Below are 18,133 nucleotides of genomic sequence, written 5' to 3' on the forward strand. Positions count from 1 at the left end.
TCACCTCCCATGAACCTCCAGGGCTTAGAGATAAGGAGGCCTTATGTGCAGAGAAACTCACTAGGCCACACTCCTCACCTGGCTTTCTCTCTGTCACATCAGCTGCCATCCTCTCCTCTAGGGAATTCTTAGGCTGAGCACAGGAGGAGCCCACACTAACTTGAACACCAGAGTCTGTCCCCGTCCCCCTCCATTGTCTCTTTCTCATTCCCTTCAGGCTGGATGAGGCAGTGCCATCACACAGAAGTGGAAAAACCAAGGCAGGGACTGTAGCTCCGATGGTAGGGTGCTTGCTTAGTATGCACAAGGCCCTAGGTTCAATCCCCAGCAGAAACCAGACTTGGTAATACAAGCCTGTACTGTAATCCCAGCACTTGGGAAGGGGAGGCAGGAGAGTCAGAAATTCAAGGTCATCTTTGGCTGCATAGTAAAATGGAGGCCAACCTGGGCTACATGAAACCTTGTGCCAAATTACTTTTAAGTTGACAACCCTGAGCCTAGACCTCAGCAGCCATGGCCCATGCACGCAACCATGGCACATGACTGGTCTTGTCCCACCCTAACCTCTCAGCACCTCCAGATCTTAGCAGAGGCACCCCACCCTGCTGCCTCATACTTCCAGACCAATGAGAGGTCACCAAGACCTCTTGGGAAACAGTTCTCACAGCCTCCTGCCCTGCTCGCCCTGGTAACAATGGCCGTACTCAGCCAGCTGAGCACAGGGTGACATTCTGCAGCTTCCTTATTTACGCCCTGGCATGAAACACCCTTGGACCAGGTCCTGCCATACAGCTCCCGGACCAGCTTTCCGACTCGTCTCTCTGGTGACCTTTTCCTGACCTGTTTTGATCAGGTTGTCTGTAGCTTCCAGGGCTGAAGAAGCCCAGAGCTGGTGACCAGCAGCATAAGGCCTGGAAACAGAAGGCTGGGGAATCCTTGGAGGAAAGATGTCCTCCTGCCCTCGTAGGCCCAATGGAAGAGGGCAGGAGGGACCCTTGAGACACAGTACCAGAAGCAGACCTTCCTAACCCGGAGGAACCTCTGACCATGGGAGATTTGGTTGGCCTCGGGGAGAGGACAGGCCAGGCCATGAGCTCACTGTGATCTACCTATGAGCAGAGATTTCATAAGGTCACACCTGTGACCCTCGTGCACACCTGTGACTCAAGAGTCACATGAGGGTGAGCATAACCAGAACACGTTTATAGACAGACACATGTAGAGCTGGGGAGATGGCTCCGTATGTGACGTGCTTTCTGCACATATGAAGACTTGAGTTCAATCCCCAAGACCCTCACAAAAAGCTGAGGGTAGTGGTGTGCTTGTAATTGCAGCACTGGAGAAGTAGAAACAGGGGCTCCCTGGGGGCTCCCCAGTCAGACCAGCCTAATCTGTGAGCCCTAAGTCCCAGTGAAAGATCCTACAAACACACACACACAAGGTGGTTGGTACCTAAGGACCAAAATTCACAACATCTGGTCTCTCATGCACATGTGCACATACATTCACAGTCACACATACAAAGATAAATACATAATCCAGACACGACGGCATACTGCCATAATCCCAGCACTTGGGAGACTGGAGCAGGAAGATTGTCGCAAGTTCAAGGTCAGCCATGTTGAATTCCAAACGCTGTGACTTCTGTCTTCCTGGATCTTGCCCAAGGTGGTAGTGGCTCTCTCCAGAGGGCTCCTCATGCACCTGCTGGCAGATTCACACAGGAGGGCGCCACAAGACAGGACGCCAGGCAGTCATGCTGGGGGCAGGGTGGCACGTGACTGCGTCGCTGACAGTGCTTGCTCTTCCTACAGTCATTCAGTTCGGCTTCGTCACCCTGTTCGTTGCATCCTTCCCTCTGGCTCCACTGTTTGCCCTGCTAAACAACATCATCGAGATCCGCCTGGATGCCAAGAAGTTTGTCACCGAGCTACGGAGGCCAGTAGCCATCAGAGCCAAAGACATTGGTAAGTGAGCTACAAAATGGGTCCAGCGCACATGATAAGAGCAGGAAACTGCTACTCTTGAGAAGCCACTGGGGTACAGACGACTGTTCCCTACAAGGGCTTTCCCACGACCTTCCCAAGTGATTGTCTTAAGTCTGGCCAATTGGTCCTCAGAAGGACATCTTTGTGCTGATGCTTGGAATAAGCAAATAGTAAATCACGTAAGGGAAGCCATTGGCCACCTTCCCATATAGATTATATTCCCTGATGATGGGGGTCTCTTTGGGTTGGGTTCTGTGGCCCAGGCAGGAGTTTGTAAGTCTGTAAGGAGTGGCACTGAATTTTTTGTTTGTTTTACTTTGTTTGTTGGTTTGGGTTTTGGGTTTTGTTGTTGTTTTTTTTTTGTTTGTTTGTTTGTTTGTTTTTTTTGGTCACGGGTTTCTCTTTGTAGCCCTAACTTCCTGGAACTCATTTTGTAGACCAGGCTAGTCTCAAACTCAGAGATCCACCTGCCTCAGGATCCCAGGTGCTGGAATTAAAGGTGTGTGCCACCATGCCCAGTGGTGTTGACTTTTCTAAGACCTTACCCAGGCCCCTAAACATCCAATTCATTCTATGGGGAATCCTTGGGTAGTACCACCCACCCCTATGGCAACCCTCAGATTGCACCGGCTACTCCATATTCTCTCCTGCTTTTGTTAGTGTCTCTGCCAGGCTGGGTGCTTTTTGGGCCATCACTTGGCTTCTGGTCAACCCCTACCATGGATGACCACATCCTTCAGCCTTCCAGCTGCCTCTGAGAAGGTGGCTCAAGCTTCTCTATCACCTTGTGGTCTTTTACAGTGAGCCAGATGAAGTTGCCATGGTATCAGTCTAGCGCATCAACTATGGTGACTTCATCTTTGTGGTTCTATAGCCTAACTTACATGTATGCTACGAGGCCTGTACACACACACACACACACACAGAGAGAGAGAGAGAGAGAGAGAGAGAGAGAGAGAGAAACACTTGAGAGTGAGTGACCTGGAAACATGGGTGCTGGGTGAAGAAGAAGTCAGAGCCAGGACTCGTGTGAGGTTCTTGTGCTGTGCTTGGACACTGTGGTTTCCTGATGTCACCTCCTACCCAAGCAACTCAAACAATGGAAACAGACACCCAAATGGGTCTCCCTGGGTTCTGCCCACAAACGTAAAAGCATTGAAAGTCCCTGGACAAACTGACCCTTCCAGCCCCCAGTGTCTCTACTCTGCCCCCATTCTGGTCATGGAGTAAGCAACACCCAAGTATGGCCAGGCTGGTGACCCCAGAGGTGCAAGAAACATTCAGGAGCTCTTGGCTTGCCACAGCTTTAGGGACACAAGGATCCTCAGTGGAAGGACAAATCCAGGCATTTTTTTCTTTTTACTTTTACAAATGCAAAAGCTATTCCCCAGAGGACTGATGGAGAATGAGCCCTGGGCCGTATCTGGACTGTATCTGAGCTGCAGGATGGACACCCCACATCCTTCTCTAAGACAAACCAAGAGATGTGTTCAATACAAACTTCTGGAATTTTCCACCTATTGGGCCCTTGGAGGAAGCTCAGGGGAAGCCTGGGCAAGTCTAGGTCTCACTACCCAAAGAACCAGAGTCCTCCATCTCCTAAATGAACAGATGGTCAACTTTGAAAGCCCTGTACTGAATGCCAGAGGCCCAAAGGGAACCTGGATGATTTTTTAGAAACCCTAAAGTTCACTGTCCCATTGCTGGAAAGAAAAGCAGATGGCCACATTTTCCCCCGTTGGGTCCTCACAAGTGCCCAGTGGCGTCCCCAGTAGTTATGTCATTGGTGAATTTTGTTTCTGGATGAGGCCAGCTAGCCCTAGAGGATGTCCTCTAAAACCTTGCAAGCCCACCAGAGTGAACAGGGTACTATGGGTGGCCTCCTAGGGCCTGCTGTCGTCCCCACCCCCAGGGAGTGTCCTCTGAGTCCTCGCTCCAGGCTCCTTGCTTTTTCCCAGGCCTCACGGATCAGCAGCTGCTTCCTGGTTCCTGCCCATTTGGTTGGAGGCGTGATCTGCCTTTCACATGCTTGTTTGTGGCCTCCTGAGCTGTAACCTTTTGCTCAAAGGGGCTTTTGTCTTCCTCCTCTGATCCGTGCAGAGCCTCTGGGCCAGCGTTCCCAGGGGACAGGAGACCCAGTGGCGCCAGTGGCCTGCACCCCCACAGACCCTGGCTAGCGGCAGCTGTGCTCCGGACTGCAGGAGCCTTTATCACACGGCCTCTTAGGTGGAAGTCTCTGGGGGGGAGGGGGGGCACACATCGACGATGGACAGGACCCCAGAATCCAGGTCTTCAGGCAGGAAGGACTCCCTGCACTGTACTGCACGCAGTGAGAAACTCTAGTCACTGGCCTCAGCACTGAGTGAGTGGATGCCATGTTCTCGTGGAACATCTGGTCTGACCAGCAAGCTTCCTTGCCAAGCTATTGGAAATGGGTTTTGGAGTCATAGGGAGTGGTGGAGGAAGAAGAAGAGGAGAATGAGGAGAGGAAGAAGGAGAAAAAGAAGAACCACATGAGATGGCACATACCTGTAACCCCAGCACTTAGGAGGTGGAAGCAAGAGGAGGACTGGAAGTTCAATGTCACTCTGGGCTCCCCATCTCAAGTTCAAAGTAGCCTGGGCTATGTGAAATCCTGTCTCCAGAAATAATAAAGTAAAAATAGACTGTAGCCAGTTGCTCTGGCACGTTTTTGATCCCAGCAGGAAACAGAGGCAGGTGGATCTCTGTGAGTCCCAGGCCAGCTAAGGCTACACAGTGAAACCCTGTCTAAAAAAATCAAATAAAGAGAAGGGAAGGTAAGATCATTTCAACTGGAGTTTGCAAAATTATCAGTCACCCAGCAATCCTATTCCTGGTTTAGACCCTGGAAAAATGAAAACTAATGTTCAAATAAAAACTTGTCTATAGACAGGGCATAGTTGTACTTGGAAATCCAAGCACTCAGGAGGGTGAGGCAGGAGGATTTCTGCATGTTTGAGCGCAATCAAGGCTACAAAATGAGTTTCAGGCCAGAACGTGAGTTATAGAATAAGACCCATCTCAAAAACAAATGTATTTATTAAATTAATAGATAAAGTAGGCTTCAATGTGAGGTTTGCCAGTTGTGGCAAACAACGCGGTGGGTATTGAATATGGTGAAGTAAGGTGGAGCCCACCCTGAACTTCACCTTCGCTTGGCTAGGGATTTGGCCTAGAATAGAATGCTTGCCTGCCCTGCACAAAGCCCTGGGTTTGGTCTCCAGCACCACATGGCTCAAACACAGTGACACACACCTGTAATCCTAGCACCCGGAAGGTAGAAGAAGGAAGATGAAGGAGTTCAAAACCATCTTTGGCTCACAGTGAATTTTAAGCTAGTCTGAACTACATGAGATGCTGTCTCAGAAAGGAAGAAAAGAAGGAAGGAAAAGAAAAAAGATAAAAGAAACAAAAATAAAACAAAAAGCTAAAGCATCAGAAGTATCTGGTGGTTCCAAGAGGTGTGGCATCAGGGACTCCCCTGTATGTAGAGAACAGGTATGGTCATCTGACCTGCAGGAGCCTCCACCATCAGCCACAGGATCTCTATAGGAAGCCCATCTCACACAAATGGCTTCTGTCTCCCGCTGTAGTTCAGGAGATGGAACTCTGGTCATCAAGCTTGGGCAAAGGAGCTTTTACCTGCTGGACTGTCTCACTAGCCTCAACAGTCTCCAAGAGTCTGCAGCCGGCAGAACCTGCCCTTAGTATCCTCTGCTCTGGTTTTATCTGAAAAGGCTTTATGCATTTCTGCAGCCACTCAACAAACACCTAATAGGTCAATGCAGCGAGGCTCTGGAGACGAGTGATGCATGAACCACTGCAGAGCTCTTGGCTCCTGAAACACGACACAAGAGGCCAGGTGTGAAGTGCTGCCACCAGTGACTAAAATGTGTTGGTGACGACCTCACAAGGATACCTTCCCCTCTTAGTGCCATTGCTGGCTCCCTCATGCCTATGACATTTTCAGCACACGGGATCACCTGTCTGCCTACTACTTTGGCTAGCAGGAAGGTAGACAGAACCACCACCTTCTCAGGAAGCACCAGGTAGATGTGTGTGAACATCTCACCTCGGAGTAGACTGTCACTTACTAGGGGCAGGAATGTGGGGTGGTTCTTTCTGGGACTTCTCACCTGGTGGCTATGCATGGGTGTCTCATTGCCGTGGTGGAGGCTGTTTTATCCTGGCTGGGACAGGAGGACTTATCTAATTCATGTGCATTGTTATAGCCTTGGCCGCTGGTCAAACTATGATTCCCAGATTCTGGGATGCCCAGGACTGAACACCTACTGGCCTCATGGGCCACCAGTGTGAAGCTCAAAAATGAGAGCTCGGAAGCTGCCCACTGCTTCTAGGTGGGGAAGACAACATGTGACACCTGGCCATACACCACACGTGGAACAAAACACCTGGCATAGTTTCCCCAAGGGTGGAGACAGTAGGGTCCACCCAGGGTGACTTCTGAGAAGCCATAGACCTGGCTCAGGACTGGACAGGACACACTCTTGGCCTAATGGAGTGCAGTTCAAGACAGGACCCCTGGACCCACGCCTAGCCTCGCAGTGAGGTTGGGGTTGGGGGTACAGTACATGGGACTCCCTGCAGGAATCTCAGTCTGAAGGCCCCTAACAAGCACCGCACCTCCTTCCTGAATCTTGTTCCTTCTCCTTTCCATTGGAAGATGGCTGAGGAGCAAGGTCCCACCACACTGGGAATAAGCCTTCTGCCTGTCTGGAATCATAGTAGTGGAAGCCAGGTCCTGTCCTGGCACAATGGTTGGCTTGAACACTGCTGAGCATCACCCCCAAAGCAAGAGCCCAGCCTCGACAGTCAGGGTGCCCTAGCCAGAGCTGCTCTGGCACTGGGGTCGAGGTCAAGTCGTGGGCTGTAGGAAAGGGAACACCTCTAGACAGGTTTACAGGGAGGGTCCAGGGCCACTAGGGACCAGGGTGTCTAGGTTGTGGAAACTCATAGATAACCCATAATGTGACACGGTAACACAGTGCAGCCAGGGCATTGTGTTCCCTAGGCTCCTCCTGTGCCTTCTCCAGCATTGCTGGGGGTGGCCCTCTTGCTGCCCCAGTTCCTGCAAGGTTGGGCCCACCCAGGCACTGCCTGGGCACCACAAACCGTACACCAGTCCACAGGAGATCCCATCTGCTTCTCCCCTAGGCATCTGGTACAACATTCTCAGAGGCGTCGGGAAGCTGGCTGTCATCATTAATGTAAGTGATGGGAGTGGGAATACTGGCGGGGCAGTGAGGCCACAGGGCTGTTGGTGTCTCTCTTTAGAAACTTCCCTTGAGGACTAGGGCTGGAGCGCAATAGGTTGCATGCTCGTCTAGCATGCACGAGGCCCGAGTTTCATCCCCAGCGTTGAATAAACCAGGTGTGGTGGAGCGTACCTGTTCTTCCAGCACTCGGGGACAGGGAGGCAGAAGGATCTGAAGTTCAAGGTCACCCTTATTACCATAAAGAGTTCAGGGCCAGCTTAGGATACTTAAGACACTGTCTGCAAACAAACAGAGAAACAAAAGCCCATTTGTAACATAGCTGGAAAGCGAGAGGAAGCTAGCACCCCTGTCTCTATCAAGCCCGGTGTCACACCCTTAGCTTCCTTCCCAGCTCATAACCATGTCTTCCCAGCACACAGTATGGCTCCCACTAGCCTTTCCTGGCCTTAGATCAGCAGTGGGATAACCCTTGGCCACTGTGGTTCCCACAGGCTCCATATTGCTGCAAAGCTCAAGGCTCACTCAGAGGCACAGGAACCCCAGGTGGACAGACATGCAGCATCACAGCTGTGTCCCCTAACCTTCTGCCTCTCCATACACTGACTGAGCCCCCGTGTGCAGACACAGCACCCATAGGAAGCAGGGGTAGCTCCCAGAACAGTCATAGGCCCAAGGTGTCCAATGCAGGAACACCTGGGATCCAGGTCCCACTAGGCATAGGGTGATATTCAAGCCACTAGGAGCCACGCTGTCCTTCCCTAGTGCCAAATGCCTACTTCTCCAGTTGAGGCCTTGAAGCCCCTTGTTAAAGGAACTGAGAAGGACTGACCCTGGCGGAGTGAAAGTAGGGTTCAGAATAAGGGGACCCAGAGTATAGCCTGTGTGGAATGTGTGAAGCCAGGGCACACATAGGGCATCTCATGAGGACAACGGCAACAACGTTAGATACTCTCAGAATATTCTAAACATATATTCTTGCCACATACCAAGCCATTACCCTATACACAGCTGTGGAGGTATAGCCTGGCAAGCCCCATGTTATAGATAACTAAGCTACAGAGAGAGAAGGTGACATACCCGAGGCCACACATCCATCAGAGGCTGTTGGGCTTCAGGCCCCTGCATGAAGTCTGTCATAGAGGTAGGCAAGAACTTCACAGTTTGCAGATTCCTTCTTTGGGCTACTGAATTTCCCCAGCAAGCCAGGGTTACAGGTAAGGTCTGTGCCCAGTGAGCATGGCCAAGCTGTTAAACAAGAACAGGAGGATGGCACAGAGAGGTTGGCACCCAGAGCCACACAGCCTGTGAAAGGCAGCCCACTGTCCCTACTGTCCCTCCTGAAGGACCACTACCATAGCCCATCATGCTCCTGTAAGCTGCAGAAATGAACAGGACCATCCTGACCCTTTGTTCACCCACGCTATCCTGCCTGCCCTGCCTCATTCCAGTCTTCACTCACCCTCGCTCCTTCTCCCTGGCAGGCCTTTGTGATCTCTTTCACGTCTGACTTCATCCCTCGCCTAGTGTACCTCTACATGTACAGTCAGAACGGGACCATGCACGGCTTCGTCAACCACACACTCTCCTCCTTCAATGTCAGTGACTTCCAGGACGGCACGGCACCCAATGACCCACTGGACCTGGGCTATGAGGTTCAGATCTGCAGGTACTGCTTTCATATCTCCTGAAGAGAGGCCTTGCAGGGGCAGCTGGGAGAGGCTAGGCGGGAGCCAGGCTTCTTCGGGTGCAAGACTCAGGAGTACTTACATGCAGTTTATATATACTTACATGCAGTTTATATATACTTACATGCAGTTTATATATACTTACATGCAGATTATATAGTGGCACACTATATAATCCCACACTCAGAGCCTTAGGCAGGGGGATTGCTGTGAGTTTGAGGTCAACCTGGACTACATGAGATCATGCCTCAAATATAGTACACTGGTTTGTGGAAACAAAAGATCAGAAGTTCAAGGCTATCCTCAGCTACATATTGAGATTGAAGCTGGCCTGTGCTACATCAGATCTTGTCTCATAAAAAACATAACATGAGCCAGACACATGGCTTAGCAGTTAAAAGCACCTGTTCTTTCAGAGGACCAGTGTTTGACTCCCAGCACCCACTAGGTGGTTCGCAACCATCTATAACTCCAGTTACAGGGGTTCTGAAGTCCTCTTCTGGCCTCTGTGTGGTACACAAACATACATATATTCAGGCAAAACAATCATATACCTAAAATAAGTAAAAATATTTTTCAAAATTAAAAAGCAGAAAAACAAAAATATGTATTATATATGTGTGTATTTGAAGACATACACACACATGCACACACACACATGCACATGTATGATGTCCTGCATGGTGGCGCATACCTATAATCCAAACAGTCAAGAGGCCAAGGCAGAATGAGGCAAGCCTGGACTACCCCAAACCCTTTCTTTTTTGTTTGTTTATTTGTTTGCTTTTATCTGAGACAGGGTTTCTCTGTGTAGCCCTAGCCATCCTGCAACTTACTTTGTAGACCAGGCTGACCTTGAATTCAGAGATCTGCCTGCCTCTGCCTACAGAGTGCTGGGATTCAAGGCAGGTGCCACACTGCCACCACCACCTGGCTGTTTGCTTACTTTTCTGAGACAATCTCACTATGTAGCCCTGGCTGGCCTAGAACTCTATGTTGTCCAGGTAGCCCCAAACTCACAGGGATCTGCCTGCCTCTATCTTCCAAGTCTGAGTCCAGATGCTAGGACTTAAAGCCAGACAGCTGGGATTAGAGGCAGGCGCTGCCCAGCTGAGGCCCTGTCTTTAATAATAAATAAATAAATAACATGTGGTAGTCTGGCGGGAAGGGGCAGAGAGTTCTGGTTTTACACATGATCTATTCCCCAGAAGCCAACGTTACGCCTTAGCTCATGCTCTGGGATGGATGTGAGTTATCCCTGAAGATTCCCCTTGCAGGAAGCTCCTCCTCGGGGTGGCAGAGGAAAGGTGCCTTTAGCTGGGTCTGACACCGTTATCCCAGTACTGGGGAGATGGAAGCAGGAGGATCAGTTCAAGGCTATGTATTGAGTTTGAGGCAACCTAGGCTAATGAGACCCTGACTCAGATAGATAGATAGATAGATAGATAGATAGATAGATAGATAGATAGATAGATAGATAGATAGATAGATTTGTATATTTATAAATATATTTGTTATATTGATATTTAATAAGTTATAAATAATAAACCTATTTATTCAAGTAGCTTAAGGCTACTATAAGGAAGAAGAATGGGGAAAGAAAAGGAAACACCATTTCTATTTGTTTTGTGCCAGGATAGAACAGCAGCTATCCTGGGACCTTGTTCAGGGGTGGAGCCTAGGAGGGCAGGTTTGAGAGGAGACAGCCCAGTATGGTTTTCATCTCTGAAAGCCCTCTCTCTGCATGTAGCCTAGGACAGAAATGCCCAGCCCAGGGGACCCTCCCAAGTTGAAAACACAAGTCACCTCAGAAGCTTGTTGCTTCTCCGGACCTCCCCTGCCCAGTAGCTCTGCAGAAGACGCCACTTGCCCCAGGGTCTCGGGACTTCCCAGCCAGGAGAGAGAGGCTCAGTCCACCTCTTGCTAGCCAGGGAAAGGGCCAAGTTCAAAGTGGATTTCTTCTGAGTGTCAGTGGCTTTGCTCCCTGTAGAATTGAAACTTTGTTCATGGAGCTGTTGGCTGGGGCACCGGCAGGGGTGCTGGTCACTCCTGAGGAAGCAATGATGCTCCCTGGAGTGGGGGAGGGCTCCTGATTGGGGATCAAAGTGGGGGGGGGGACAGGTGCTCTGCCACCGCTGTCAGGGAACTACTCAAAATCCAACCTCACATTGGGCAGCCGGACTGCAGGACACACTGGTGTTGTTGAAAGTACCCCCAGCCGGGACGCCATCAGGTGCTACAGAATTCGGGAAAATGGAAGTTTAGAAGAAAAGTCACTAAGAGAAAACAGAGAAATTGCTGTTGTTTTTCTGCACACTCCTGGCAGCAGCAGGAGGCTTAAACGCAGGGAAGCACAGGCAGAGAGTTCTAGGTCAAGTCTGGGAAGCATATCTCCAAAAACACAGGGCCCAGACCCCATCTATGTACCTGCTGCTTTGGGCCCATGCAAACAGAGGCCCTGGTCCCCAGCTCCAGTTCTAGCTGACTTCCCACCACCTGGACCACCTCAGCCTCCTTGAGCTCCTCAGGTACGCCAGACACACCCACCACAGCTACCCCCCAAAGCTGGAGCCTGACCAAGCCCAGAGAGCAGCAAAAGCAGTGAATAGGACCCAGGACTCCTGCAGGCTCCTGTTTATTCCTGTGCTAAAGCAGGCAGGGCCCAGGTCAGCCCCATCCACCCCGAGAGACCACATTCTCTTTTCCCCATGGAGGCCAGAAGAGGGCTAACTAGTAAAGCCGGGGATGGGAAGACAATGAATCTAGAGGTTGGCATGGCTGGTGGGGGACGGTAACTGAAGAGTCGTGAGTGGGCTTTCAGGGATGCGTAGGAGTTTTCCAGGTAACCCAAGGTTTGGAGGGGAAAAGGTGGAACGGATGTGTGTGGTAACACTGCGGGCACAGGCTGTTTGTTCCTATCAGTGACTATCAACTTCTGCTCAGCACCTGCTACTGTTCCCAGCCAGTCCCATCTGGGGAGCTGGTGGTTCCATGGCAAACAGGCCCTAGAGACTCCTGTCCAACTCCGTCCCTGAACAAAAGGCCCATCTGCTGTGTTCTCACCTATGTGCCCTCTGGGATGGAGTTGGGCACAACTCACAAATGCTTACAACATAAACAAGTGAGGGAATGTTCAGACTGAGATCCAGAGAGGGCTAGCGAGTGCTCGGGGGACACACAGCAAGTTGATAGTAAATGTGAGCTGAGCATCATGGCTGTGCTTCTGGGTCCAGGTACCTCCTCCTGGTGTCCCCTCCCTGGGCATCAGCCATTAGTGACCAGCCTAGGACACACCAGTTGCTCTAGAGACTCTGTCCCTAGTTGGGAATTGCGTTATATGACGCATGTATCTCACTGCTGTGGTAAAATACCTGACAAAATCAACTTACAGGCCAGGCGGTGGTGGCACACACCCTTAACACCAACACTCAGGAGGCAGAGGCAGGAGGATCTATGAGTTCGAGGCCAGCCTGGTCTACAGAGCAGGTTCTCAGACAGCTAGACCTACGCAGAGAAACCCTGACTCAAAAGGAAAAAAAAACAAAATAAGAACAACAACAAAATGAACTTAAGGAAGGAAAGGTCTGTCTGGCTCAGTCTGAAGCCGCAGTCCATCCTGAGGGAGTGGGGACGCCTGCTCACTTCACATCCACGGACAGGAAGCAGAGCGAGATGGCTGCTGGCGCTCAGCTCACTTTCTCCTGTGTATTCAGTCCAGGACCGCAGCCCATGGAGAGTCCCGCCCACATTCAGGACAGGTCTTCCCACCTCAGTTAAACCTCTGGTGGAAACACCCTCACACCTACCCAGAGGTCATGGTGCACTGTGGAGGACAGAGGGCAGTTCCCTGGAGTCAGCTTTCTCTTGCTACCATGTGGGTCCTAGGAGTCAAACTCAGGTAGTCAGGCTTGGTACCGGCGCCTTTACACAGAGTCAGCTCGCCAGCCCCTCCACGGCGACTCCAAATCCAGTCAAGTAGACAAGCAAGCCCATGTGGGCTATGTGGTTAAGAGGCCTGGCTGCTCTCCCGGAGGACCCGAGTTCAGATCCCATAGCCCACATCTGGCAGCTCACAGCCACCTGTAACACTAACTCCAGGGTGGTCTGCTACTCCCTTCCTGCCTCTGACGACACTGCATGCACATTCATAAACACACATAATTAAATTCAAAAGAAAAACATTAATCATCATTGTTAATGTGACACCAAGCACATCGCTTTAAATCAAGATGTCCCACCCTTGGCCATAAAGGCTCAAGTTCCTCTCATAACACACACTACTTCTCGTGTGTCTCCAAAGTACTGAGTCTCAACACTGTCCAAAGTCCCTGCTAGGGGCTGGAGAGATGGCTCAGCAGTTAAGAGCATTGCCTGCTCTTCCAGAGGTCCTGAGTTCAATTCCCGGCAACCACATGGTGGCTCACAACCATCTATAATGAGGTCTGGTGCCCTCTTCTGGCCTGCAGGTACACACACACAGGCAGAATTTTGTATACATAATAAGTAAATAAATAAATATTTTTTAGAAAAAAGTCCCTGGCATCTATTTTCTCCAAGTGCCTGAGTCCTGACCACCCCATCCAGGTTGGAGAGAATTTCTAGGCAGAGAGCAAGCCTTCCCGGCAGCGGGCCTCAGAGCCTGGCTCAGCGTCTCTCCAGAACCCAAGATCCACTTGACCTGCCCTTGACTACCCACACCTTTTGCAGGTACAAAGATTACCGTGAGCCCCCGTGGTCAGAACACAAGTATGACATTTCTAAAGACTTCTGGGCTGTCCTGGCCGCCCGACTGGCCTTTGTCATCGTTTTCCAGGTATGTGTGGGTCGGGGACATCTATCTCGAGAAAGTGGAGGGACAGCACTTGGGAAGTGCCAACAGGAGGGGGAGCTGATCATGGCAGGAGGCGGGGACTCTGAGGAGGACACGGAATGAACTGAACCTGAGCAATGACCAGGAGAGTATCAGGGGACAGGCAAGGAAAGGGGATTGTGAGAGCAGTGGGCTCCATAGAGCAGACTTGCAGGAAGAAGAGGTCAGTCTCTGTCCCTGCTTGTCTCCCTCTGTCTCTGTGCCAGGGGCCAGGCAGGTTCAGACTGGATGCAGTGGTTCTCAGATAACACCAGACCCAGGCAGCAGCCCTACTATGGGCTAAACTACACACACACACACACATACACACACATGAACACACACACACACAAACACACACGCAGCACTCCCTGGCTGAAGACCCAGAGAGGATGTGGAGGGCCAGAAAGGAGTTACTGAAACCCATGTTTGCTGCCAAGGGCCTTGCACATCCCTCTGGCATCACGGAAATCCACGCCAGAATGACAGACCAAACACCCAGCACTGGGGAATTCCAGTACCAGGTCCTCCCCGTTCTGCTCCTTACATGCCCTAACTGGGCACTCACCCTTCCGTCAGCCTGTCACTGAAGCGGGTACAGAAGGTATTGGGCTAGGCTTGGGGTAATGTCCTAGCTTGTGTTTCTATTGCTGTGAAAAAGACCATGACCAAAACCAACTTGGCGAAAAATTTGTTTGTTACACTCCAACACTGAGGGAAGCCTAGGTAGGAGTTCACACTGGGTGGAACCTGGAGGCAGAAGCTGATACAGAGGCCATGGAGAGGTGCTTACTGGCTTGCTCCCCGTATTTTGGGGGCTTGTTTCTTTTGTAACCCAGGACCACTTGCCCAGAGATGGCTCCTCCCATGGAGGGCTGGGCCCTTCTACATTTCACAATTATCTATCAAGAAAATGCCACGTATGAAGAGACAGTTCAGCAGTTAAGCTGTTCTTCCAAGGGACCTGGGTTCCATTCCCAGCATCCATATGGCAGCTCACAACCATCTATAACTCCAGTCCCAGAGAACCAATCCCCTCTTCTGGCCACCCTGAGCCAGTGATACACTCACATGTGCACAGACATACACTCAAGCAAAACACTTAAATACGTTAGATAAAATAACTTAAATTTTTTAAGCCGGGTGATGGTGGTAAAAGCCTTTAATTCCAGAATTTGGGAGGCAGAGGCAGATTGGTCTCTGTGAGTTTGAGGCCAACCTGGTCTGCAGAGCTAGTTTCAGGATAGCTAGGGCTACACAGAGAAACCCTGTCTCAAACACACACACACATACTTAAAATTTTTTACAAAGAATATCAAAGAATATGACCCCACAGGCTGGCCTACAACCCAGTCTGACGGAGGCCTTTCCTCAGCTGAGGGTCATTGTTCCCAGATGACCCTAGCTTGTGCCGAGTTGACAGAAGACCAGCCAGCACAGATGAGGGCTACTGGGAGAAGCTTAGCACAGTGGTTCTCAGCCTCCCTGGTGTTGCAGCCCTTTAATGAAGTTCCTCATGCTGTGGTGACAACTTCTACACACCATAAAATTATTTTATTGCTACCTCAGGTCTGTAATTTTGCTACTGTTGGGAATTGTACTGTAAATATCTGATATGCAGGATGTCTGATATGTGACCCACTGAAGGGTTGTGACCCACAGGTCGAGAACCACTGTTCTAAGATAAAGAGTATAGCAGGCAAGAGAGTTAGTGGAGAGGGTTTGCACTGGGGACAGCTCTGTCCATCCCAGCAGGCACACACTGCCCCAACCACCAGAACAAAATAGGCCCTCATCATCCTAAATGACTGGTCCCTGACTCCCACAGCCAGACTGGGACCAGGGAGATGAGAGGGCAGAGGATCCTTAGCTGTACCGCACAGCTGGAAGCATAGCTCGGACAGTCACCTTTGAACAGAGGTCAATCACTCCTGCTCAGGAGCCAACAAATGCAGCCCGAAGGTGTCTTCCATACAGGTTGACTGACTTTATTTTGTCCCTAAAACATCTGCACTGGCATGGCCAGCGTTCAAGAACCTAGCCGGCCTCAGGCTTCAAGGAGCAGCCTCAGCTCGTTCCTGGCACTGCAGGCCATTGCTGCCTTGACAATGTTCCCTGCAGCCTTGGTGTCATTGCTGTGTTTGATGGCCTGGGAGGTCAGTCACTCTGAAGATCCCGACCGAGGAGCCAGTCTTTCAGAGCATTTTCTTGCCCACTCAGTCCAGATTCCTCAAGAAAGCCAACACGGAGCAGTGGAGCGCAAGACCCTGCTTCATTCCCAGCTTCTCAAAGAAAAGGCAGGGAGAAAGCTCAGGTTTCCAGGGGTTCCACCTCCCTGTCCAGTTTACACCTTCTGAGAAACTGAGGCCCAGAAGACTAGGACATGAACAGGGACAAGGAGTAAAGGGGTGGGTTCTGCTACACGAAGCAGGTAGACAGGAGGTAGTGCATAGGTGAGGCACACAGGTAGGGATGTGCAAGTGGGGTACACAGGTGGGGTGCACAGGTGGAGTGCATAGGTGGAATGCACAAGTGGGGTTCCCAGGTGGGATACATAGATGGGGTGCACAGATGGGGTGTACAGGTGGAGTGCACAAGTGGAGTACATAAGTGGGGTGCACAGGTGGGGTGCACAGGTGGGATGCACAGGTGGAAGTACACAGGAGAGGATCATAGGTGGGGTACATAGGTGGAGTGAACAGATGAGGGTGGGCCACTCTGACCCCATCCCCTTCACATCTCTCCCTGTAGAACCTGGTGATGTTCATGAGTGACTTCGTGGACTGGGTGATCCCCGACATCCCCAAAGACATCAGCCAGCAGATCCATAAGGAGAAGGTTCTCATGGTGGAGTTGTTCATGCGTGAGGAGCAGGGCAAGCAACAGCTACTAGACACGTGGATGGAGAAGGATAAACCGAGGGACGTGCCTTGCAACAACCACAGCCCCACAACCCGGCCAGAGGCAGGTGACAGCAGCCCAGCCCCCAGCTACGAGTATCACGGGGGCATGCTGTAGTCACGATGACAGGCCAGCAGGCTTCTGACCATCGCCAAGTGACCACCCGGTTTCCCAGAGCCAGCACTTTTAGCCCCACCAGGGCCTGTGGCTCTTGTCTGCACACATGGAGGGCCACTCTGATGTGACAGCCATCTTCTTCTTTCTGTTTCTTCTCATTTTTGCACAATGCCATTAAGCAGGGACATTTTTATCTTTAGTATTCAATGCCAAGGATGACTGGTGACAGGGCTGAATGGGGTGAGGGCATGTACCACAAACCCATGGTGGAGGTCATAGAGCGCCCCCACAGTGGTAAGGGGCCAAGGCCCTGAGTCTGCATCCTTTGTCTGAAGGATGCCTTGGGATAGGTACAGAATGGTGTCCGGGAACCTGGTGATATTTTACAGGAGAATGGATGACTTAGACTCAGGTTCCCAAAGATGTCACCTGCTCTAGTTGGACAAGCTGAATGACTCCACTGTCTTTCCTTCTGGGAACTCAGAAGTTCAGACCTAGCTACCCAAACTGTATATGCATGGTGGCTTTGTACTGTGTGCCAGTAACTGAGGGGTCCAGGTGCCCCAGTTGACCAGCACCGTTGGTGTCCCTGGCAGGCTCCACATCAGCCACTTGAGGGCCCCTCACACAAAGCTGATACACTCTTTGTGAGACAAGCTGGGGCGACAGGCGGAGCATCTCTAAGAAGCCTGAAGGGCTTCCCCAAGCCCCAGGGCCTCCGTGGGTTCCTTTGCCGCTTTTGAGAACACCTATTGGTTTGCGTCTAAAACTCAATAATGTGGTGGATTGGAGGGATTTTCTTTCTGTAGCTCAAGGTGGAAGGAGTTTATTTCATTAGTTAACCAAATGCTGAGAGAAAATTAGAATATCGTTACTACCAAAGATTTTTTTCAATAAAGGCTTCTATTTTGGTAACACACCTATATTTTCACTCACGGGGACATGAGATTCTTGGCACTTACCGTTGTAATAGCCTCTAAAACAAGCCTCCTGGGCCAGCTTCAGTTTGTGTGCTAACCAGCTGTGCGAGGTCTCTCAGCACTGTAGCCCCAAGTGTCTCGCCCAAGCTGGAAGAGGCAGCTCCCTACACTTGCCTCAGGACAAGGCCGAGAGTCCTGCAGTTGGCAGCTGGGGTCCAAGTCATGGCCTTCAAAGGTTTTCACTGTTTGCTAAAATCATGAGAGATGATGCTTCTGTTTTCTCTTGTGCAGTGAGGCAGTTTCCAATGATCTTTTGTATATAGCTACCATATCCAAAATTAGGTAATTACCAAAAATTCTTTTACAGAAACCATTTTTTAAAAAAACAAAAACAAAACAAAACAAAACTGAATGT

General features: G+C 50.7%; 1 protein-coding gene across 2 annotated transcripts in view; it reads left to right on the top strand.

Moving 5' to 3' along the window:
• The window catches only part of Ano1 (anoctamin 1), a 150,992-nt gene extending 132,859 nt beyond the window's left edge, over window positions 1–18,133 (top strand). For both annotated transcript variants that reach the window (XM_057778419.1, XM_057778420.1), the window contains 5 exons: window positions 1,815–1,967; window positions 7,185–7,237; window positions 8,728–8,912; window positions 13,639–13,744; window positions 16,532–18,133. In XM_057778419.1, the coding sequence (XP_057634402.1) occupies window positions 1,815–1,967; window positions 7,185–7,237; window positions 8,728–8,912; window positions 13,639–13,744; window positions 16,532–16,798 (764 nt within the window). In that variant the 3' untranslated portion in view covers window positions 16,799–18,133. The remainder of the gene's footprint in view (window positions 1–1,814; window positions 1,968–7,184; window positions 7,238–8,727; window positions 8,913–13,638; window positions 13,745–16,531) is intronic.

This window comes from Chionomys nivalis, chromosome 8, assembly GCF_950005125.1.
Source record: "Chionomys nivalis chromosome 8, mChiNiv1.1, whole genome shotgun sequence".
NCBI classification, from domain to species: Eukaryota; Metazoa; Chordata; class Mammalia; order Rodentia; family Cricetidae; genus Chionomys; species Chionomys nivalis.